Raw genomic sequence first — 24,438 nt, 5'->3', positions numbered from 1 at the left:
TTTTAAGATTTTATTTATTCATTTATGATAGACATAGAAAGAGGGGCGGGGGCGGCAGAGACACAGGCGGAAGGAGAAGCAGGCTCCATGCCGGGAGCCCGACATGGGACTCGATCCTGGGGCTCCAGGATCATGCCCCGGGCCAAAGGCAAGCGCTAAACTGCTGAGCCACCCAGGGATCCCCTCATTTGTACTTTTAAGTGAATTGGTACTTTGATCAAAATTTGAAGCTTCATATATTAAAATATATATATGAAAATAATAATATGCTTAATTTGAGAACTATCTTAATATTTTTCTTTTCCTGTGTGCCTGTGGCTACTGAGATCTTAAAATGATTTGTGGGCTCCTGAGAGCTGCAGTCCACTGTTAAATCCACAGTTAAATCCACAATTTAACTGTTCTTTTTAATAACCTTTTTACTTTCCATGTAGTGTCTGTTTGTCTCCCTCCCCCAGCCCCTTGCCTCTCCCTTCATCTGTAGAGTTTCAAGTCAAAGGGATATGATATATTAAGGAAAACAATAGTATACCTTCTCTTTTGGGAAAATAAAGAGCAGTACTGACTTTTAATGGATCAGCTTCCAATATCCCTGATATTGATTCCTTTGTTAATGCACAGCATCCAATCCCACCAAGATATAAAAACCTTCCTAGGCTTTCATTTCTGGCTTGTAAAGCTCCCAGTGGTCCATTTGAAAGCTAAAGTATTGTCTTAACTTTGATTTGAGGGCCAGTTCGAAGATGATCTCATTAAGTTGAAGATAATCCAAAGGGAGAATTTAGGAAAAAAATATCAAATCAAGCTTTTAGAGGTTTATTTATTTCATGGAGTTGGTTAAGCAGCTAATTAACTGCACTGTCCAGCCAATGCCCTTTGGCTTATTGTTCCTTTGATGCATTAGAAACTAAGCCATGTGAAGTCCTTGTTTTCTTGTAGGAGGCAGTGAAGTATAGTGGAAAGGGCTTCAGAATCAAATAGATGCTCTTTGAATACTGCCTCAGCCACTTACCAGTTGTGTGACCTTGGGCATTTGCCTTTCTGGTCCTTAATTTCCATATCTGTGTACTTTTTTTTTTTTTTAAGATTTTTAATTTATTTATTCATGACACAGAGAGAGAGAGACAGGCAGAGGGAGAAGCAGGCTCCGTGCAGGGAGTGGGACTCCATCCCCGGTCTCCAGGATCACACCCCAGCGGCGCTAAACCGCTGGGCCACTGGGGGCTGCCCTTTAATTTCCATATCTAAAAGCGAATGGGATAGTTAGAAGGATTAAGTAGAATAACATGTTAATAACCTTTATATTAGAACTTAGTAGATATTTAATAAGTGGTGGTTATTACTATTGCTCTAACAGACCATAAAGAAAACACCTAGACTTTTTTCTTTTTACTCAAATGCTTGGGATTGCATTTTCTGATACTCTTCATCATTGCCAATTTTACAGGCTCTAAAAAAATGGACTGCCTAGTCTTTCTCTTGTGTTGTTTTTCTTTCACTTTTCATGAGTGATTTTTTTTTCCACACCAAAGACCTAAACAGATTCATTTAGAGATAAGCATTTGCTGAATGAAATGGATGGGGGGAATTTTTCTTCCTTCAAGCTAGCCCAAAGCTAAAGTTTCTCTGTATCTTTCAATCTAGAAAAAGAAGTTTATATATTTCCATTCCAGGTCCCTTGGAAGATCTAAACTTGGCTTTAGTTTCAGGTGATACAGGGTTCAAAGATCACATTAACTCATGAAAATGTTCCTCCTTTTTACCAAACTGTCAGAAAATGCTTATAAATCTTTTAGTTGAGGTACCCTAGAAATGTAGTATATTAATGCGCCATCCAAGTTAGTAAGCAACCGGATGATTAATTTCTCTGGGATCTTCACCTGAGTGTAGGAATTTTGTTTGGGAAATATTTGCCTTTTGGGCCGGTGGCTGGTTCTGCTTTAGTGACTCTTTTATATGTAGTCTTTGTTTTCTCCAGGGACAATGGTGACAGATCTAGGCACCGAGCTCCACGCAATGCCCGGATGTCTGCGCCTTCGCTTGGACGCTTCGTTCCAAGGTAAGAACTGAGTAGTCAGCCTTTATGAAGGAGACTTTATGAGAGCGGGATTTCACTTTTAAACCTCTTTCTGGACTTTGGATTTCATATCTGGAGTTATTTCCTAGTGAGCCTATAATCCAGCCCTGCCGTCTAAAGACTTGACAGGAGATGATTGGCCACAACAAAAAGATATAAAAGTGGCCTTGGGAGTATCCTATTCCAGGTTAGAAGCCCTGCAAAACTGCAGAAGAAAAAAATCAGGAAGGAGATATAGTTTGCAGAAGGACAAATCCCAGGCATTTTTACTCTGTGCTGAGCTTTTGTGGATTCCTAGGTTTAGTGGATCCCTTAGACTTGATTGTTGGGGGTAGGTGGATAGTATATCTCCTTTGTTTTATGATGGTCTTTTATAGGCTTTTAACATGTGATTCCTTCTTGTAGGCGTTTCTTGCTGCCTGAGTACTTGCCTTATGCGGGGATTTTTCACGAACGTGGACAGCCTGGCTTGGCTACTCACTCCTCTGTTAACAGGGTCCTGGCAGGTAAGGAAGTATTTCTTTGGATTTTGAAAATTTGAAGGGGCATGGAGCCAGGTAAAGCTTTCCCCTTCTTTACCTATGTTGATGTGATGGCATCTTGGCATCTGGCTGAAAACTGTTTGAGGTCTTGTACTCAGTTCCTTACTTAAAAGCAGGAAACTAGAATGGAGCAAAGCTGTTTATCTTGCCCATTCCCACTTTCTTCAAACATCTTTCTTTTTTTAAAAAAATTGTTTAAACTGTTTGTTTCTTAATCTAGCAATTCGTTTCTGGCTATGCTTTTAATTGAATGATAAAGGTGTCTTGTTCATGTTTTGGTTGGTGAGATACTCATAAACCAGATCCTGTGATTTAATTAGGAGCTTAATGCACACCTCTTCAACCCTTCACTCATCTGCCAGCAGATGGAGTTTCCAGGCACTGTGGAATCTTCCAGGGAAGGAGGAGGAGAAGAGACCCATAGAGCTGGCTCAGAAATCTCAGAGACAAAAAATGGGCTGGACAAGCCCATCTGAGACAGTTTTATGGTGGCTGAATCGCTCAGTGACCAGTGTTTTTGGGCTAAGATACATAATGTTAGCAGGCTCTCAGACATAGTATGTGCTGCTGCTTCTGGGCAGTGTCTAGAGGAGGAAACAAAGCAGAATCCTGTTTTTTCCTGACAGAGTATTTCCCCATCACACTCTTTACTTCACTTTCCCCTCACTTCCACTGTGAACCTCTAAATTTATGTATGTGAAGGCATGAGAGGTATAAAAAACCACATTTAGCTGTGTAAAGCGTCTATTAAAAATTTCATAAAGACATTATGTTTTGGAAAATCTGGGCCATGTGGTGGTTAAAGGTAGGAAGGGATCTGTGTGAGGCAGTAATACTGTCAGCCTGGGAGAATGTGATTTCTTTTTTCTTTTTTTAAAAAGATTTTATTTATTTATTTATTTATTTATTTATTTATGCATGAGAGAGACAGAGAGAGAGAGAGGCAGAGACACAGGCAGAGGGAGAAGCAGGCTCCATGCAGGGAGCCCAATATGGGACTCGATCCCAGAACTCCAGGATCATGTTCTGGGCCAAAGGCAGGCGCTAAACCACTGAGCCACCCAGGGATCCCCTAGAATGTGATTTCTAAACAAGCTACTGTGACAGCTGGAGGCCACAGGATCTGGCCTCCCCTAGGTAGGACTATCCTTGACCCAATATCAAGGCTTAGAAGTCCCAGAAACCTCAGTGGGATTCTCTGCTAGCCACCAGGACTCTTTGTAGGTCCAGCCTTGGTGAGGAAGCAGACTACATCTGGTCCCCTGACAACCTTGTCTAAGGATGTCTGGCCCTAGGGGGTTAACAGACCCCATGTCTCTGTGTGTCTCCATGCTTCATGTTTCTGTGTGGCTTGGCTGATGGCATGTGGAAGCTCCTCACTGACAGATAATCGCTTGCTGCCAGGCAATACTACAGAGCCCTACTCCACCCTTTGTTCTAGACATCTGCCTCCATCACCCCACACAGCACCTCCTGTTCCTCTACTGCTGGAAAATCTGTGTTTCCTTGGCATTTAGCTTTGCTTGGGAATGGCTGTATATTTATTTCTCCTTAGATTTAAGAACTATACCACCATTTCCTGTTTCCTCCTTGATGAGGAGAGATCTGACCCCCAAGAGGCCCCCTTTCACTTAGGGATACTTTTGAATACAGAGGTTATGGTCCAGCAGGTAGTTGTTAACAGATATGAAATCTACTGAGAAAAGTTCTCTAACAAAGAATGTGCAGTATCTCAAGGGGGAGGAAATCTAGACTCTCAAGAACCTCACTCTTGAGTTAGATTAGCAGATGGTTTCCATTCACAATTAAACTAGTTTCTTCTGTTTTCTTAAGATATGTGTTACAGAGAACCTATTGGTCTTTTCTTAAAGGCCCTCATCATTTGTAGATTCAGGTTTCCTCTACTGTCCAAAAGTAGAGTGTTCCTAGAAAAGCTTTTGCAAGCCAAAATGGTGCAAAGGGAAGAAGCAGTTACCGTTAATTTATATGGAAAAAATTTTTAGTGTACCCAAACCCCCCCCAAAAAAAGACCTCTCTTAGGCTTCTCTGATACCTTAGGACACATCTTGCTAATGGATGCACGAAATAAATTGAGATAAAGCACAGATGTGCTGACAGATACAGTTCAAAGCTATGACAGCTTGATGCTCAGGGTGCATGCTGCCTCTGTAACAGCTCACTGTAAAGCAAATGCTAAATGCTATTTTCACTTATTGCCTTTTTTCGTGAAAGTGAAAATCCTCTTTGGATTTCCTTCAGTTAGCAAGAACAAAGTACTAATGCAGGTCTTTTGTAAAACTGAAGTGGTGTAAAGCAGACTTTCAGGAAGTGGGGGGGACTTGTGTTTGGGTGTCCCTCCAGTTTCTGTCGACAGCCGTATTATTTGTCTCTTGAGAAAATTCCAAGAATAATAACAACAACCAAAAAAGAAAAAGCCTAACATTTATTGGGCACTTGCTGTATATTAGGGAGTATTTTAAATACTTTTCCACTTATATTTAATTTCTTTCTTGCAGTTATACTGAGATAGGTGCTATTAGCTAATTAACAGTAGAGGAAACTAAAGCCCAGAAGGCTGACTTGCCCAGAGTGGTACAGCTAGAAGTTGAGAAGCCAGAACTGAACTAGGCAGTGGGACTCCAAAGCTTCCTAGTCTACCTCCCTACAGTTATTTTAAAGGATAAAGCATCAAAATGGCATGCTTCTTCTAGGACCTTAATCTAAGGAAGAGGGAAAAGAGCTCCCAGGAAACTTGTTTGATTTTCAGGGTTTTTCTTACTTAATTCCTCTGTTTTGAGTGGTTTCTAGACATAGCCTTTTATGACCCAGTGCTGTATGCTGAAGAAAATCATTATGTAGTAGCCCTTTCTCTGAGCCTTCTAGCCTTCATTGACGCAGATTTTTGCTTTTTATTAAACTTACTGCAATCGTGTAATAGAGCTCCTGTAATAACGGCTTTTGGAGTGAAGGACAAATTGGCCTGTTAGCAGTAAGCACCCAGTTTTCCTGGAAAGGCAATTTCACTTGTATGATTGGAATGAGGTTGTGATGGTCTCAAAACAATTATATTCAACAGGTATTTGTTCTGTAGCTATGTACCAGGTGCTGTTCTAGGCTACCAAAATGAATAAGAGGCATGATTCCTATCCTCTATAGCTTAGCTCAAAGTTTACATGGTTGACCATACCTCAATCTTGCTGTTTGGTTCTTAGCTTCAAACATAAAGCCAAACCCTTTGAAAGGTGAATGCCTTTTTGCAGGTATGAAGCATACACACACCTGCAGTTATAGGAAGCATGACCAGTACTATGGTGGCAAATGAGTCTCCAGTGAACCATAGCCAAAGCCATTTAGAGTCATCAACAAAAATGATCCATTCTGCCCACTTCCTCCCACATGAGCCTTAGAATGATAATAGAAAGCAGAAGCTACTACAAGGAAGTGTTTTGATTATTAATTCTCATCTCTCTTTCTTTATCTGGTGCCTTCCCCACAATTCTTTAGGTTCCTGATGGCCTCTAGTCACCCATCAATGCACATCATGCCCCTTCTTTAGCAACACAAATTCTAAACCTATACTTAAAGATGTATAAGTAAATTTAAAGCTATTGCAACTCTACCAGGTGTATTTTTGGGGAAACACAGAAGTCTGGGGAGCTCCCTCTGCTGACTTTTTGGTAGACAGGTCTGGCTCTGTGCAGTAACAGCCACTGATAATAAAGGACATAAAGTTAATGACTGCCTACTATGAGCCACATGCTGTCCTAAGTGCTTTCCCATATATTACCTCCTATAATCATTATAGCAACCTTGTGGAATAGATGGTGCGTTTCTGTTCTACGGGGAAGAAAACTGACATTCAGAGAAGTCAGGTCACTTGCCCAATATAACACAGTGAGAGGCAGACCTAGAACTTTAAACCAGGTCTGTCTGCCTGACTCATAATCTTCTGTGCCATGTTTTGCCTGAGTTCAAGTAGGGGGTATCTGCCAAAAGGTTCATAAGCTTAAAATATTTTTCTGCATGTTTGAGGCCTCATACAAGTAAAATGAGAAGTCCTGGCATTTGACATCTTCCTAGTAATTACTGGAAGAACAAAAAACTTCTGAGGGAAGGAGACCTGGGTAAGATAGAGACCTGTAAAATAGAGTATTAGATGTCCTGCCTAATCCTTTTGACTTTCATCCTAATGAGCATCTGTTCCCAACAGATGTGGGCCTGATGTACTTAATTTAGTGTTTTGATTAAAATCAATGGGGAGTGTTAGGATTTTCTTCCTCCTTGACACAGGTCACTGGGGCCTGGTCAAGTGTCCTGAGCTATAGATGGCTTTGTGCCCAGTCATCCTAATTTTTCTCTTATGATTTCTTTGACCCACTAGACATTTAGGAGGATGTTCTTAAATTTTCATGTATTTGTGAAAAATTTTTTATTTATTTTTATTTTTTATTTATTTATGATAGAGACAGAGAGAGAGACAGGCAGAGACATAGGCAGAGGGAGAAGCAGGCTCCATGCACCGGGAGCCCGACGTGGGATTCGATCCCGGGTCTCCAGGATCGCGCCCTGGGCCAAAGGCAGGCGCTAAACCGCTGCACCACCCAGGGTTCCCCATGTATTTGTGAATTTCCCAAATTTCCTTCTGTTGATTTCTTATTTAATATCACTGTGGTGTGTGATTTAAATATCTTAAATTTATGGAAACTTGTTTTATGGCTTAGCACATGGTCTGTCCTAGTAAATATTACCTGTGTGCTTGAGAAGACTGTATATTCTGTTGTTGCATGGAGTGTGGTATTGGGGAGATCTGCTTGGTTAATACACTTGTTCAAGTTTTGTATATCCTTGCTGATTTTTGGTCTAGTTGTCCCATCCTTTGGTAAGAGCAAGGTATTGAAACTTCCAGTTATTATTGATTAATTGTGTATTTCTCCTTTTAGTTTTGTTAGGTTTTGCCTTATATATTTTGAGACCTTGTTATTAGCTACATATATTTTTATAATTGTTATGCTTTCCTGATTAATTCTTTTATCATTATAAAATGTTCTTCTCTCTAGCAATATTGTCTTTAAATCTATTTTTTCTTATATTAATATAGCTACTCCAGCTCTTTAATGGTTGTTGATTGTGTGATATATATTTTTCCATCTTTTTAAACTTCAAACTATTTATTTCTTTGAATCTGACCCCCATGTAGTTGAAAATCTATGTATAACTTTTGACGACCCAAAAACATAGCTACTAATACCCTACTGTTGACCAGAAGTCTTACCAATAACATAGTCGATGAGCACATTATTTTGCATATTGTGTTATATGCTGTATTCTTAATAAGCCTGAGAAAAGAAAATGGTATTTAGAAAATCGTAAGAGAAAATACATTTATACTACTGTATTGTATTTATTAAAAAAAAAAAATCCACATCTAAGTTGACCTGTTCAGTTCATATCTGTGTTGCTGATTTTTGTTTTTATCCACTCTGACAATCTCTGATTGGATTATTTATTCACCTCTAATGTTGTTGTTATAGTTGGATTTTTGTGTGCCATTTTGCTATTTCTGTTCTGTATTTCTAATGTCTTTTTTGTTCCTGTTTCTCCTTTGCTGACTTCTTTTATAGTAAGTGGATATTTTCTAATGTACCATTTTAATATCTTTATTGATTTTTAAAGTCTGAGCTACCTCAGACTTATACAAACCTAATTTTGGTAAGATACAGAAACTTTGCTGCATTGTGACTTTATTCCCTTCTCTTTCCTCTGTGCTATTATTGTCATGTATATTACATCTATATATATTATAAACCCAACGATGCAGTGTTAGAATAATTGTTTTATATAATCTCATGTCCTAAGCATCCTTCTGTTTATTGCTTGTTGTGGATAAGACAGAGCTACCTCTTTTGTAAGACTTGACTTTTCTTTTCCTTGTCAACTTTATATTTGGTTGTCTTTTGTATCTCTTAGATGTTCCCCATTTCCCTGGTACCTTAGAGAATTACTTTTAGGAGGCCTGCCTGGTCTAGCTTGGCCATGTAAATGGGCATCTGGGGCCCTAGGCTTGCTGACTTTTAGGAATTAGCCTGATTTTTCAACTTGATATCGTAGCTCTGTGATACAACAAATTACCTAATATACTAGACCTTTGCTTGAATTGGCAAATCTGGGAGAGATGAACAGTAGCGAGTACAGTTGAGGGCCATCATGGTATACTTAAATGAGTATGAACATAAATGAATAATAGTTCTGGTGTTGGACCCTTTATCTCCATGGCTAGACCCTTTATCTCCATCGCTGGACCCTTGATCTCCGTGGCTGGACCCTTTATCTCTGTGTCTGGTACCTAGTAGCCAGGCAAATAAAGTGAGTGACACATTCCAACTCAACATCAATTAAGATGGCTGTTTATAAACCTCAGATAAATGGACAATTAGTAGTAGCAGTACTAGCTAGTGTTTCTTTAATAATTAACCCAATTACCTTTCATTCTGCTCCAGTGATGAAAGTGAAGGCGATAAGGGGCTGGCTTGGTTGCCTGGGAAACAGAAGTAAATTCAACACTCCTTCCAGAGAACCCAGCCTTCCCAAATGCCTTACAGCACCCAGAACTTTTACTTACTTGGTGTCTACCAGTCACTGGAGCATTGGAGTCCTCTCTACCCTACTCTTTTACTGCATCTCCTTACACTACTAGTGAGAAGTGTTCTTATTGAGAACTGGGGTCTTAGTTTCTAAGCTGAATTGCCTGTGCTCTTTAAAGCTTTCCTAGAGGAAAATACTAGGCTTTGTCAATAAACTTTTCTGTCCCTTTTATATTATGTGATTAAGTTCTTCTGTGCCTCCATCTCTCCCCCAGGAAATTTCCTCTTGATCTTTCCCCACTGATGCTTCCCCACCTGTGCCCTTTCTGTACTGTCATTTTGAAGTGTATGTAGCACTTTTTTAAATGCTTAGCATTTTCCAGAGCACTTTGGGTCTTATGAAAGAATTAAGTGGTTCTGCCCCTAGGGAGTTGACAGTCTAGCCAGGGAGTGGCCTGATTTTCTATTTTGTTTTGGCCCTGCTACTAAAAGTTTAATAATTCCCCTGGGACTTTAACTGACAATCCTGATAGAGTGTAGCTAAGGAGAATGTAGCTCAAACACGATGTGGACTAAGGATTTGTGTCTTTTGGTACAGTTTGAAGAAATTCTGTCTTTTTTTTTTTTGCTTTTTTTTTTTTTTTTTTTTTTTGAATGGGTCTGTGAGGATGAGTAAGTGGGAGTTTGGGAAGGATAGCTGCCATTTATAGTATATAGTCTGCTTGGGAGGCAGTATAGCAAAATGTTTGAGTTTGGGCTCCAGGACTATCTAGGTTCACATATTCATTCTGCTACTTCCTAACAGTGTGATCTTAGTTATTTTACCTTTTGGGAGCCTCAATTTCTTCATCTGTAAAATGGGCATAAGAATAGGTTCTAGTGGGGATCCCTGTGTGGCTCAGCGGTTTAGTGCCTGCCTTTGGCCCAGGGCATGACCCTGGGGTATGGGGATTGAGTCTGGTGTCAGGCTCCCTGCATGGAGCCTGCTTCTCCCTCTGCCGGTGTCTCTGCCTCTCTTTTTGTTTCTCTCATGGTTAAAAAAAAAAAAAAGGTCCTAGCTTATAGGATTGTTTTAAGGATTAAATGAGTTAAGTGAGTGAAATTAAATGAATGAAACACTTAGAATAGTATTTTTAACACAAGTATTCAGTAGATATTGCTATAATCATTATTATGATTTTCATTATAAATTTTGGAGACCAGTATGAGTTAGAGCTATGACAATCTCCTCACTGATTATAACCTTACTGATCTCTCACTGCTCTTCTGTGTTCTTCCCAAATGGTGCTCTTCCTGCGTCCCAAGCAGGACTTTTTCCCTTTTTGCTGTGGTCAGTGAATTGAAAATACTGTGGACCTTTTGTTCTGTAGCACCAACAGATGGTAACCTGAGAGTCCTTGTGTTGATAATTTGATGGTCTAATGTGTCGTCTGTTGCTTGTAGTCATGTCCCTCAAGTGGGGAAGAGTAAAGGAATCACAAAGCTGGCATGTGACGAACTATTTTCTGTCCTCCATCAGGACTTGTGTTGATAAAATGCATATCTGCTCAGCAGACCAGGTGTTTGCTTTTGTGTAACCTTGGCAACATTGAATTCTCAAAATGTAGTTTCTGGGCCAGTAGCATCATTACCTTGGAACGTGTAATAAATGTAAATTCTTGGGCCCTACCCCAGACCACTGAATCAGAAACTCTGGTTGTAGGCTCCAGGAATTTGTGTTTTAAAAGAGTCTAGATGATCATGATATACTTAAAATTTAAGAACTCACTGAGCTAGGAACAGATGCGGAGCCAGAGGCATGGGAAGAGATGAGGTGGTAATACCAGGAACCCAAGATAATCAGTGCTGGTGAGGCCCTGCTCTATAACTCTTCTTCATCTGGAGCTGTTAATAATGGGGAAGAATGAATTCTTAATTACATACAGAGTACTCAGCTGGCATATCAGCTATTTTGATTCAATGAGCATTTATTGAACTTTTATTGTTTATATGGTACAGTATTAGGTATCCAGGTGAAAAGACATGATCTCTGCCCTCCAAAGCTTACCACCTACTAAATTGGTATCATGCTAAACACCAGACTGGAAGTATAAACAGAAAGCTGGCTGTGGGAGTTCAGTACCTTAAAGTATTTCTGTAGCAGAAAGTAGGAGGAATTGACCTATAACCTCTTTCCCAACTTCTTTTTTTCTTTTTAAAGATTTTATTTATTTATTCATGAGAGATACAGAAAGAGAGAGGCAGAGACACAGGCAGAGGGAGAAGCAGGCTCCATGCAGGGAGCCCGATGTGGGACTTGATCCCAGGACTCCAGGATCACACCCTGAGCTAAAGGCAGACACTCAACCACTGAGCCACCCCGGCATCCCTCTTCCCCGACTTCTTAACCAAGTTTCCACCTATTCCTCTTCCTTCTTCCAAAAAGAGAAATGTTAATGTCAGCATATCTGGATTGAGACCACATTGTTTACTTGTACTTTAAATTCTCTGTATTCTGGGGCTTCCCTAGACATAGAGTGATCTCAAAGTTTATTAAGTTCTTAGAAATACTAGTTATTATGACGGTGTTAACTGAAGGTGGCCTCTAATCTTATGTACTTTGTAATGTCAGAACTTTTACTTCTGTCTTCTTAGGTTATGACTGGTTTGCAACCCTCAAAACAAATGATACAGTATAGAAATCTAGGGACATCTGGGTGGCTCAGTGGTTGAGCATCTCCCTTTGGCTCAGGTTATGATCTCAGGGCCCCTGGGATGGGGTCCCAATCAGGCTCCCCAGCCTGCCTCTCCCTCTGGCTATGTCTCTGCCTTTCTCTGGTGGTCTCTCATGAATAAGTAAATAAAATCTTTAAAAAATATATATAGAAATAGATAGAAATCTAAAGAGGAGATGTAAAGAAAGAAAAAGCTAAATGTAAGGTGAGAGCCCATATTTTCTAGTAGAAGCAGTAGACAGACAGTCTCTACTTTATTGAAGATTAGAGTTCTAACACCAAAAAAAGACTTGGAACAATCCTTTTGCTGGCCCATCTACTCCATCAGTTTTACCCACATGATCAGGATAAATACTGGAAGCTAATAAACCATGCTAACCTTCCACCTCCTTCTTTTTAAAACTCTGAGCTCACATATGCTTTTCTTTTTCTTTCTCTTTTTATGAACTCAAGCAGCCTCATTTATTCCAAACTGGCTGGAAATGCCATGGAAGCTGGCAGACAGCACCTCTCACCCTCTTTACCAAAGTAGAGCCAACCTGTGGGTGTTAATTTCCTTACTTTAACAACTTCTGATCTGCAAGGCCAACTCTTCCCCAGGGTCCTTGTGCCACTCAACTAGAAGCCAAAAGCAAGCACAGATATCTTGGTATAAGCCATGATGTGGAAAGAGGCACTTGTAGGTGGGTGACCAGGGACCTTTTGGAGTGTAGAGACTCCCTGGAGGTGTTTCTTTTGGAGTTTTTACCCCAGAGCCAAATAGTTATCCTGTAACCACAGCTTTTCATTATTACAGGGCAACTGAAATCAGTCCCTTGGTTTGTCCTAAGCCCAGTTCACTGCAGCTGTATGCACCATGCAGAAGGGGCCCAGCTTCATTCCTCTTGTCTTTAGCAGTGGAACAATATTCTTTGGGAATGCCTGCCTGGAATTCCTAAAGAATATAGTCCTGATTTTTACTCTTGAGGCTTATGGCTGGTGAAGCACATATCAGGAGTATTTCTTCATATGCAGAAAATTTAACTAGGCTACAAAGGAGCAGAAGGAAAGGTGAACAGAAGGTAAAAGATCAAAGTTCCCAGTAGGAACAAGGGTATTGTTCAGGAAGGTGAGGTGTTCTTTACACATGTGAGGAAGATATATCATTTATTTTCATAAATCTGGCTAGAAAGGTAAATTTTCGTGAGAATCTGCCATATTGCCAATGGCTGCTTTTGGTAAAAAAAAAACTTACTAGTTTTTTCAACAGCAAGATTCCACCAGTTTTTTTATTATAATATCCCTTGGACTGGTAACATAAATAAAAGGAATGACATGGAAATACCACAGTCACTCCTGCCTATTAAAGTTTTACCTGGGCAAATATGTCAGAGGCTGTGCTGGTTCTGTAGCAGCACTTAAAGTTATCTAACATTACCCTGCGCGCTGAACTGGCAAAAGGAGTGGTGAAAAGAAAGAACGTGGTAAGTCAAGCTTAGATTTGACCATGAGCTAATATTAGATCACATTTGCAAAATGTAATGGTTGTAGAATATGGTGCTTCAAATGTGGTTTAAAAACAAAAAAAATAAAAAATAAAAAAAATAAAAAATAAAAACAAACCAGAAAAACCAAGGGCAATTACTATAGGCCAAGTACTGTTCTAAGCACTTCTCATATATTCACTTAATCTTCACAACATTCTAGTGATGCCTTGTTACTACTCATTTTTGCAGATGAGGAAACTGAGGCATAGAGGGATTAAGTAATTTGCCCAAGACCACAGCTAGTACTTGACAAAGTGAGAATTAGAATGCAAGCAGTCTGGCTTTAGATGGGGACTTTTCAAACAGAACCATCATGGGATGTGGGTGACTCCCTGTTGGTAGAAAAACAGACTGAAATTTAAACTCTGGCCTCACTTAAAGAGAACAAAAATAATTTGTTTGGCTCCCAAGACTGCTGCTGGGTAGGGGGCTCCGAATTCTGTTATATTCTTGTTGCAGCTCCTTTCCCCTAGAAAGGGGGCCCTGTAGAATTGCATTCCCAAACAATGAATCCTGAAGAGGTAATTACACTGTTGCCATCCCATTGGGAAGAAGGCTGGGGCGGTGATTACATTCCAAAACAAAGCTGTTCGGGTATAATTGCACTGTGCTGCTCTTATCAGTCTGGGGAAGGCAGGCCTCTGGTCTCCATCCTCATTTGTTTTTGAGATGAAATCCGAATAGCATTCAATTAATAGGCAAGACCCAGGCACAGGGAAGTCAGCCAAAAGAGCCAAAAGGACATTAACTTGCTATTGCATTTTCCTTCTACTTAAGTTTTGCAGACCTTACAGTATCAGCAGATTTGAGGGAGAGCCCATTTGAGAAAATGTGCTTGCTGCTAGGGTTGGAGACCCCAGTTTAGAGGCCGTGCCTCAAAGCTCCCATTGGCCTTTATGCAAAGGAGAGATGGTTGGGTAACAGTGAAATTTCCCTCTTCCATCAGTAGCTTTTGCTCTGTCAAAAGATGGTCCCTCCTTCAAATCTTTCTCTAAGACTTCTAGCATATATGTTTTTTCGTCATGGATCGGAAAGCTGCTCTGTTGTTCTGTTGAGATAATAAGACTGACTTTTGTTAAATTTCAGCAGTAATCTCTAGATCTGTCCTGGAAGAAGAAACACCAGTAATTTAATTGTTTTGTGTTATGATTCAGAGAGCAGAAAATGGCCGGTGGCCTCTTAGGCATGCTTGTTGAAATAGAGCAGAGAAGTGGGAAAGATGGATGTTAATGGACTGTGGGTTGCACAGACCCTTCAGAAGTGGTGTAGTGTTGGGGCGTCTGACTTGCTAAGTCAGGTGAGTCTGCGACTCTTGAGCTCAGGGCTTGTGAGTTCGAGCCCCACATTGGCCGTAGAGATTACTTTAAATCTTTAAAAAATTTAAGAAGTGGTGTAGGCTTGCATCAGTTAGCTCTTCCTGCCTCACAAACCACCCTAAGATTTTTTTTGGCTTAAACCAGCATATTATTTTCCTCAAAATTCTGTGGGTTAAGTGTGCAGTTTTTCTGATATGGGCCAACTTAGCTGCTGTTTGTGGTCAGTTGATGGCTTGGCTGGATGTATATGGTCATGATATATAGGCAGAATAATGACTTGCCAAAGATCTCCAAATCCTAGTTCCTAGAGCCTGTGAACGTGTTACTTTCTGTGACAAAAGGAACTGTGCAGATCTGATTAAAGTTACAGATTCTGAGGTAGGGGAGGAATTATCTGTATGGACCCATTCTAATCACATGAACCCTTAAAAGCAGAAGAGAAAGGGTAGTCAGAGATATACAATGATAGAAGATGGGAATGGCCTTCAGCTGCCCATCAACAAGGAAATGAGGACTTCAGTCCTGCAATTGCAAGGAACTGAATTCTGCCAGCAACTCAAATGGGCAAGGAAATAGATTATCCTGTAGAGCTTCCAGAAAGGAACAGAACTCTGCCAACACCTTGGTTTTAGCCCCATGAGACCTGTATTGGATTTCTGACCTGCAGAACTGAAAGCTAGTAAATTTATGTTAAGCCATTAAGTTTGTGGTAATTTCTAATGGAAGCCATAGAAAACTAATATACAGATGGCTTTGTGGACATTGTCTGGCAGTTGGCAGGCTGGTTAGCCTCAGCTGGGATGATTTATCTCTGTTCTCTTCGTGGGTAAGTTAACTAATGCTTCTTCACGTAGAGTCTCGGGATTCCAAAGAGAAGTAAGAGAGGTCAGGCCTCAATGTACAAGCACGTTTCAAGTCTCCAGTTATGTCACTTCTGTTGTTCCATGAGCTAAAAGCAAGTCCGGTCACCAAGCCTGGAGTCCGAGAGGTCACTCTCCAAGGGCATGAATACAGGGAGGATTAACTCATTAAGGGCAATTACTGTAACATTGTAGCACAACTAAGCAGATTTTTGAGATCTGTGGTAGCCTGGCAGCTCACTCTAAACAAATTGCCTTTTTTTTTTTTTTTTTTTAAGTGTCCTTACATATACTTGAAAGTTTCAGCATACCAAGGGATAGAGGTGTATCGATTTGGAATTTTAAAGAAACATCTTGGCTTAGATCATTATTTGGATTATTCAGAGACATGAATTTAGAAATTACATCCAAATAGAATGCTAGGGCAGCCCAGGTGGCTCAGTGGTTTAGCATCACCTTCGGCCCAGGGCATGATCCTGGAGACCCAGGATCGAGCCCCACGTTGGGCTTCTTGCATGGAGCCTGCTTCTCCCTCTGCCCCTCCCCCCTCTCTCACTGTCTCATGAATAAATAAATAAAATCTTTAAAAAAAATAGAATGCTAGATCCTGGTTTTCTAGACATAATGTTTCAAAAAAACTACTTTTTCTCTTTCTCTGTTTTCTGGGATGTAGCCCTCTATTTTTGTGTGCTAGAGGGTGAAAAGATGTGCAGAAGAGCTCTGTGGGTGGTTGGGCCCCTTGGGGCCACATGTATTTCTGTGTAGGAGTAAGACTGGCAGGATTAACAGTATGAGCACTTACTAAATTGGCTGTCAGTGAACCTGTACCTGTGGCATCGTTTATAATCCTTTAACAGAAGCAACTTGGAAGAAAAGTTCCTGAAAACTAAGGCAAGGGATCTTTGTGTGCCCAGTCACTGTGATATGTTGTACTATTTTATACCAACTGTTGGGAGAAACTAGAATAGTTCTCAAGCATAGGATTTAGTTTTTGACTTTATTGATGAGATTGGTAAACAAAATAAAACTGTGTTACGGGCTCCAAATGTGAATGCATAGATTGGACCTCAGGCACATAGAGGCAAATTTCATATTTATCCATGATTCTTTTAGAACTTCCTTGATGTTCTTTCAGAGCCATCTCAATGACTGGTAGGATGCAGACTCTGCTGCAGGTGAGCCCTGGATTTTGTGTTGGGCAATTTTGTAAAAATAGGATAGCTTATGTACGAGAGAGGTATATACTTACCGTTGGGAATTTTAGCTAGCTTGGATGAGAAGTTCATCATCCAGCTCAACAGGGTACCCGGTATGCTTATTAAACATCTCTTTGCCTTGCCTTAAAGCTTAGCCAAGATTCAAGAAAGGACCATGAGGCAGAAAGGGAGCTGCTACTGCAACTTGAAATGTACATGTGTGACCATGTTTGTTACTAGAAAGTGGAGAGAAGTGATGTGTTCAGCTGAGCCTGGGCTGGGGAAAATGCAGATTCCATTCCCAAAAGGAGGTGGAGCAGTGGTGTTCCTTGGAAAAGAAGAACAACACTAGGAATGGAAATGTACAGACTGTTTAAAGAGCTTATCTCTTACTGTCTGATAAGAGGCTTGAGTATGTGGTGATAAGACAGCCAGTGTCCTTCTTGGCTTCTGCTTTGCTCTTTGGGTCCCTTTCCTCTCTTACCTTTACGTTTATCTCTCATGGGTCACAGAATTTGAACTCCATTTTCTTTCAGGTAAAATGAATGCAACTAACATAAGAGGTGGTAACTGAGAGTTTATAAAGCCACAGAGTGTTTCTTGGTCTGACTATTTTTATTGATTCTGCTAAAGTGATGTGACAGGGGAAAAGTGTTGAAATGTTCTATTGCTTATTAGGTAAACGAATTAAAACTGAAAATATCAGTGCAAAGCTGAAATAAGTTTTTTCAAGTGCCCAGTTTCTCCACCCTTATGTTCTAGTTGAAGAGACTACAGGGATAGCTTAGGAACACCTGCTCTAAAGAATTTTCCAGCTATTCTGATCTTTGTCTTACCTCGGAAGAATTTTAAGGTCTTAGGGGGATAGAAGCAGCCAACACCATGGGTTAGCTTGGAAATCTTTGGATTACCTCTCTACCACTATTATCCAACCCAAGCCATCCCTAAAAATATGCCATCTAAATGAAAACAGTGAGCTTGCTCTGCTGGCAGCTTCCAGACTACACCTGTCCCCACCCCACCCATTAAACTGTGGTTCCTAAGACTCATTTATAGATTTTCTCAGTCTGCCAATTGGTACAAGTAACAGGAATTGGCCATAGAATTTGGAGATTGTAGTGGTGAAAGAAAGACCGACTGTATGTTCATTTGCCTCAGACTTCATGTATACTTTTTGTCCCTTTCTACTATTATTTCCAGATACTCTGTGTTTTAAGTTAGTTATCATAGATTTATTAGTCTTTGTTTTTAAGCACAAGTAGAGTTATCTACCTTTTCCTTTATGTTATTAGTGTCTCTCCCAAGTGGGAGAGGGGCTTTTATCAAAAAGGCTAATGCAACTTCTGGAGAGAGACTGTGTTCTTTTCTGACATTTAAAGAAACGCTGTTAGAGTTTAGAAATTCTGAAAAAAATAACTTAGTCCTGGTTTCGGGGAGGGGGGTATCCTTTATTTAAAGATGCCTGCTTTTGGAGTGCCTGTCTGGCTTAGTCAGTAGAGCATGTGACTTTTGATCTTGGGGTTGTGGGTTCAAATCCCACATTGGGCACAGACAGAGCTTGCTTTAAAAAAAAAAAAGATGCCTGCTTTCTTTGCCCTCCTTATTTCAAATGTCATAGTCTGCTATTCCACCTTCTTCATCTGGGACCTTAGTGTAAAAGTAAAAAGTAACTGGTAAGAATTACGGGATTCTTAATTTCCCTAAGCTAAGCAATGTTGGTCACAATTTGACTGTTTTACATTTTACAACTTTACATGACTCATAATTTTTGTGTGGGGAGTATAAGGGGAAACAAAGTATCAAACTGGGAATGGCCTAAGGGCCTTGTCTCTGAAGGAAAATGTGAAAAATGAATCCTTAGGCCTTTTCATTGTGGCAAATTGAATTATCCTCAGAGCTCCTCTTATATCTCCTCTTATATCTTGTCTTTCCTTCATTGGACAGTTTGCAGTGCGAGGGTGGGGGAGCTTTTTTGTGTGATTAATAAACTCAAAGAATATTATAAATGAATACAGGTGAGATTAAGGTTCAGACTACCTTCCAAAGAAATGCATGCCTCTTTGCTCCTTCTTCAAAATAGGACCTGGTTGAAGGTCCTCGAACTCTTGATTCTTTCACTTTTGGTCTCCTTTGACTTTGATCTTTTTAAATGTTGAACACTAGGAAATCTCAAGGAGTTACCTGTACTGCTTGCTTTTGAGAAACCAAAGATTTGAATTCTTTTAATCATGATTAATCCTTTGTATTCCAGATCATATCCAGTATTGAACCCTGGAGGCTGCCTGCCATCTAGGTTGACTAGGATTTTTGTTTTTGTTTTTGGTTGACTAGGATTTATAGTTAATTGGGTTACCACTATTCCACTCTCAGAAGGATCTAATGTACTTTATTATTTATTTATTTATGCTGTTGATAAGACTTTTTTTTTCATTTAACAATATATTCAGTCCACCCCCACTCATTTTCTCCTCTCCTCTTGTCCAAGCACTCAGGTTGATCCTGTGAGAACATAGCGCAGTCCTCTCCTTATATTATAGATCTGTGGAACATCTCAAGTTGAGCTTTAAAATTTCTATTTCTCAACTATATACTTTATTGCTTCTCGTCTGGCTTTCTTGACTTTTGCTTTCTTCTCATCTTTCTGCTCTAGAGACCATGTCCATCACTGTCACAGTTTCCCCCACAAGTAACAGGAAAATAATTAACTTTGTTCTGTTACAAAGCTTTACTCAAAAGATAGAATATTTATCCTATCAAAGAAATGTGTTGCAAAAATGCAAGCTATCACTTCTCTAGTTTTCCTTATGTCTCTTCACCATATCTGAAGTTCTTATCATCAAACCAGACTTCATTAGTCTCCTTTTTCTCAACAAGTTTTTTTTTTTTTTTTTTTTTTTCTTTTTCTTTTTCTTTTTTTTTGAGAGGCATAGTGTCTTTCCAGCTCTGGCTTCCTTAGATCAAGTCGGTTGTCTCTTTCTGGCTATCATAGAAGCTGTCATTCTGATGTGATACAGGAGGATATAGTCCTTACTGAGAGTGCCTTTGGCACTGTTTGTCAATTGCTTGCTTCCCTGTGATGTTACATTAAAGTTTTAATTAACCACTTAATTTGAGTTGACTTCTTAGTTGAGGAAGTTTTCTTGAAGGCAGGCTGACTTTTGTTGCATAGCCTAGCACACTGGCAGGCCACCAAGTTTAGATCAGTGTATAAAATGCACATTTGCTAAAAAAAATGTTTTTAATTTTTAAAAAAGATTTTTATTTACTTATGCATGAGAGACACACAGAGAGAGAAGCAGCGACACAGGCAGAGGGAGAAGCAGGCTCCATGCAGGGAGCCCGATGTGGGACTCGATCCCGGGACTCCAGGATCATGCCCTGGGCCAAAGGCAGGCGCTAAACCGCTGAGCCACCCAGGGATCCCCTAAAATTTTTTTAAATTGTTGATTAGGGACTGTGAGGAAGTCACATGAGTATTGTAGGGTAGGATACAAGTTGGTAGGAGTGAGAGGTAAGAGGCTGGTGTTTCCCAGAACATGTGAAAAGTTAGTCTGGTGAGTGGGTGAGTGAACAATCTGGGCTTGGGACAATAGCCTGCTCATTGATGCAGTACCGAAGTCCACTAGATAAGCACCATAAAACATTGTCTTATTATTACTGTGTTTTTATGATTGCTGATTTGAGTGTTGTTTTGAGTCTTTTAATTTCTGCCCCAAACTGTAGTACCCAGGTGTGTGTTGTAAACACAAAAAGACTTGGGAACTACTGATCTTGCATGTTGGAACCTGAACTAGAAGTTGGCAGCCTGGCTGCCATTGTCATTCTGGCTTCTTTGCTATATAATTTAAGTGAGTCATTTAGTCTCTGTCCACTTGAAAGGAGAGGATGTGGTGCTTACCTCCATGTTCCTTCCAGGGATTAAGTAGGAAAAAATGGCAAAGCACTCAGACTTCCTTTGGAAAAGATATTATTTGAAGTCAAGAGGAATAAAAGTAGATCTATGCCTTAGCACCCAGATTATTTGCAATACCTAAACTACGTAAAATACACTGGGACTGCCAACTTTGGATGTTTTGGTGACAGGAACACCTCTAATGCTAAGAGGCAGGCTCAGGTGGCTGAAAAGGATCCATCTCAGCTTAATAAAAGTTGTTGCTAAAGAACATTTGGCTTGTGCTAGGAGTCCTTGGGACATAAATACTTTCGGAGCATAACAGAGATGATGGCAGCTGCTGTAAGGAGGGAGGTTGGGCCTGTCCGCGGTTTGCACATCATCTTCTCAGGCTGAATGTAGTTCGTGACATGTCCTGACTGCCTGGCTAATTATTATTTTGACCTCTTTTCTAAGAATTTAACATCAAAGATCTTAGGCTATTTGCCACTCCTTTGTAAAAGTTAATATGGTTGTGAAATGAAACCTCAAATATTGAAATAAAAAGTTATTCCTTAACCCCTTTGAGAGATTAAAAATGCCAACATAATCTTAAGGAAATAGCTGATAAAGTAAACTTTTATAACTGAATTTATTACTAGCTTGGGGAGAGGCCATATAGCTTAATAATAAGGGCAGCTGAATTCAAATTCCCTTTCACCTCTTAACTAACTGGGTGACCAAGAGAAAGTTGTTGAACTTATCAGAGCTTAGTTTTCCTCATCCGTAGAATAGGGAAGGATTCAGTAACACCTTTCAGTAACTACCCTGTTTATTTAACTTGCCAACTCAACACTCCTTGCATTTGCCATTGCTTTTCCCTGTTGTGTAGTTCTCTATGGTACTTGACATAATTTCACATGCTCTGTGGTGAACTCATTACTGTTATGTTTCTCCTCCTCTTCCCTACTCCTCCCAGAATGTAATTTCCATGAAGGCAGGAATTTTTGTCTGCTTCGTTTATTGTCTGGCAGGAAGTAGGCACTCAATAAATATTTGTCTAATGAATAACCAAACTTCCTTTAAGGTAATTATAAAGATTTAATGAGACTCTTTTCTTGAATGAGAACTTATTGTAACCCTTGGCACATAATAAGCATTCAGAAAATGGTAGCAATTATGAAGTTTTCCTCAGAAGATAGTGTAGGTCTTAACTTACTTACTTGATTAATGTAAAAGTATTTTGCTATATGTTTTTGAAAAATGAACATAAGGGGCGCCTGGATGGTTCAGTCAGTTGGTTAAGCATCTCCCTTTGGCTCAGATCATGAACTCAGGGTCCTGGGATCAAGCCCCATATTGGGCTCCCTGATCTGTGGGGTGTCTGCTTCTGCATCTCCCTCTGCCACTCCTCTTCCTCCCCCCTTGTGCTCTCTCTGTCTCAAATAAATAAATAAAATCTTCAAAAAAAGAAGAAGAAAAACATAAATCACAGTGATCAATTATAACAGAATACAAGGTATGGGTATTAGATGACTGTAACTTTATTTTTATTTATTTAAGAGAATGAGCAGGAAAGAGAGTGCAAGCCAGGAAGAGAGGCAAAGGGAAAGGGAGAAGCAAACTCCCTGCTGAACAGGGTGTCCCAATGCAGGGAGGGCTCTAGGACCCTGGGATCATGATCTGAGCTGAAGGCAGCACCTTAACCAACTGAGCCACCCAGGTGCCCAAGATGATTATAACTTTAAAAAGTGAAATATATGTTGCTATGTCTTACTCTTAGATTTATTTTACTGTCAAGGGAACTTAGCTTCAAATTGTACTTAGGATGTATAGTGTATTTACAATATTTTTCCTGTCTTCTCATATTTGTGTACATATTTTCTTTCTCCTGCTAGGTTATTAGTTCCCTCCAGTCTAATTTGTTTTTTGTTTTTCATATTTCAAGTCCCTAGTGCTTCTGCCATAACCTATTTTGCTGTAATGCAAGGGTTATATTCCTAAGACATTCAAAGTAATAAAAAAAATCCTTTTACAAAAACAATGGTTTCATCGTGGGGAGGAAGGGGGTAGAAGCTAAAGTTTAACATACAACCAAACCTATTACCTAGGGCACTTTAAATTAAAATATATTACAGCTATATGTAGAGAAGTACAAAGCCTAAACCAACTAAATCTAACATTCGATTACATCTTCCTTTTCCTTATGAGTGATGCAGGGGCCTTCTTGGTTTTTATGACTACCAGCATACACTGCTTACTGCAGTCTTTTCACCTTTGCCACCCATTGCTTTTACAGTTCACACACCATTCCCAGAAGGCAGCACTGTTTCTCAGCCAACATTCTTTCATTCAACAAATGTCTGAGGACTTGCTATGTACTTCTCACTATCATGTGTCCTGGGGGTATAGATTCATGTTTTTCCCAAGTGAACAGATCATTCAAGGTTTGGAGTAAAATTTTGGTTCCCTAATTAATTGATGCAATTTAGGTTGTAAGAATTTGCATTTTAGTTAAGTTCTTATACGTTGAAATCCCTCAATGGATATTATTAAATTAACTAAAAGCTCACAAAACCCTTTCTCTCTTCCGTTCTAAGGTGATTTTAGAGCTGCTTCAAATTCTTGGGAGAGAAATTTGAACATATAGTTAGGCTGAGTGACACAGTTTTTTAAGATTTCCTCTTTACTTTGGTTCTACTGATCTCTCAACTTCATCTATAAGAATACGGTGATCTCTTACCTTTTTTTGTTCCATCACAGTGATTTAGCTCCTAAATTAGTGACTTTCTCCTAGTCCTCATTCATTTTTACTTCTCTCTTTTTTATTAACTGAGATACAATTCACATATAAAATTCACCCTTTCAATGTGTACACTTCAGTAGTTTTTAGTATATTCACGAAGTTGTGTGACCATCATCACTGAGTAATTCTACAGTATTTTCATCACACCAAATAGAAGCCCCATACTTATGAACAGTTGCTTCTTATTCCTCTCTCCCCACCCAGTACCTGGCAGCTACTTTCTGACTCTTTGGATTTGCCTCTCCTGAATATTTCAGATAGATGGCATCATACAATATGTGGTCTTTTGTGTATGGCTTCTTTCACTTAGCATCCTGTTTTCTGTGTTCATCCATGTGGTAGTGTGTATCAGTACTTCATTTCTTTTTGTAGCTAAATAATATTCCATTGCATGGATAAGCCACATTTACCCATTTATCAGTTGATGGGCATTTGAACAGTTTCCACTTTTTGACTTGTTATGAATAATGCTGCTATGAACATTGATGTACAAGTTTTTGTGCAGACATATGTTATCAGTTGTCTTGAGTATATACCTGGGAGTGGAATTGCTGGTTCAAATGGTAACTCTGTATTCAACTTGTTTAAGAACTACTCTCTCTTAAACAGTATTCTTTGATCACTTCTCTTTGAAAAGCTTTCCTTTCCCAGGTTCCCTTTCCTCCTGTCCACCAGCTTCATCCCATCTTTCCTGTTTGCTTTCGTCTTCTTCAGTTTTCCTACTTGTCACTTTAAAGAAAATAACTCAGACATTTTTTTTTAAAGATTTTTATCTATTTGAGAGACAGCGAGCAGGAGTGGGGGGGGCAGAGAGAGAAGCAGGCTCCTCACTGAGGATGGAGGGACAGGGCAACGAGACAAAGGATCCCAAGATCCTGGGATCATGACCTGAGCCCAAGGCAGATGCTTAACCAACTGAGCTACCCAGGCACTGCAATAACTCAGACAT

The 24,438-nt window shown here is 39.8% G+C and overlaps 1 protein-coding gene, 1 long non-coding RNA gene and 1 other non-coding gene across 9 annotated transcripts in view; 2 read left to right on the top strand and 1 right to left on the bottom strand.

Annotated features, from left to right (window-relative positions):
• AMBRA1 (autophagy and beclin 1 regulator 1) overlaps window positions 1-24,438 on the top strand; it is a 170,019-nt gene that overhangs the window by 77,585 nt on the left and 67,996 nt on the right. For all 7 annotated transcript variants that reach the window (XM_072790705.1, XM_072790707.1, XM_072790706.1 and 4 more), the window contains 2 exons: window positions 1,979-2,059; window positions 2,483-2,583. In XM_072790705.1, the coding sequence (XP_072646806.1) occupies window positions 1,979-2,059; window positions 2,483-2,583 (182 nt within the window). The remainder of the gene's footprint in view (window positions 1-1,978; window positions 2,060-2,482; window positions 2,584-24,438) is intronic.
• On the bottom strand, window positions 1,039-9,139 carry LOC140612730 (uncharacterized). The gene is made up of 3 exons (XR_012013897.1): window positions 9,100-9,139; window positions 7,892-7,955; window positions 1,039-1,244 (listed from the first exon to the last, which is right to left on the bottom strand). It is a non-coding gene; the product is annotated as an uncharacterized lncRNA (long non-coding RNA).
• On the top strand, window positions 18,288-18,360 carry TRNAK-UUU (transfer RNA lysine (anticodon UUU)). The gene has a single exon. It is a non-coding gene; the product is annotated as a tRNA-Lys (tRNA).

This window comes from Canis lupus, chromosome 21, assembly GCF_048164855.1.
Source record: "Canis lupus baileyi chromosome 21, mCanLup2.hap1, whole genome shotgun sequence".
NCBI lineage: Eukaryota > Metazoa > Chordata > Mammalia > Carnivora > Canidae > Canis > Canis lupus.
This window is presented reverse-complemented; position numbering and strand designations above follow the sequence as displayed.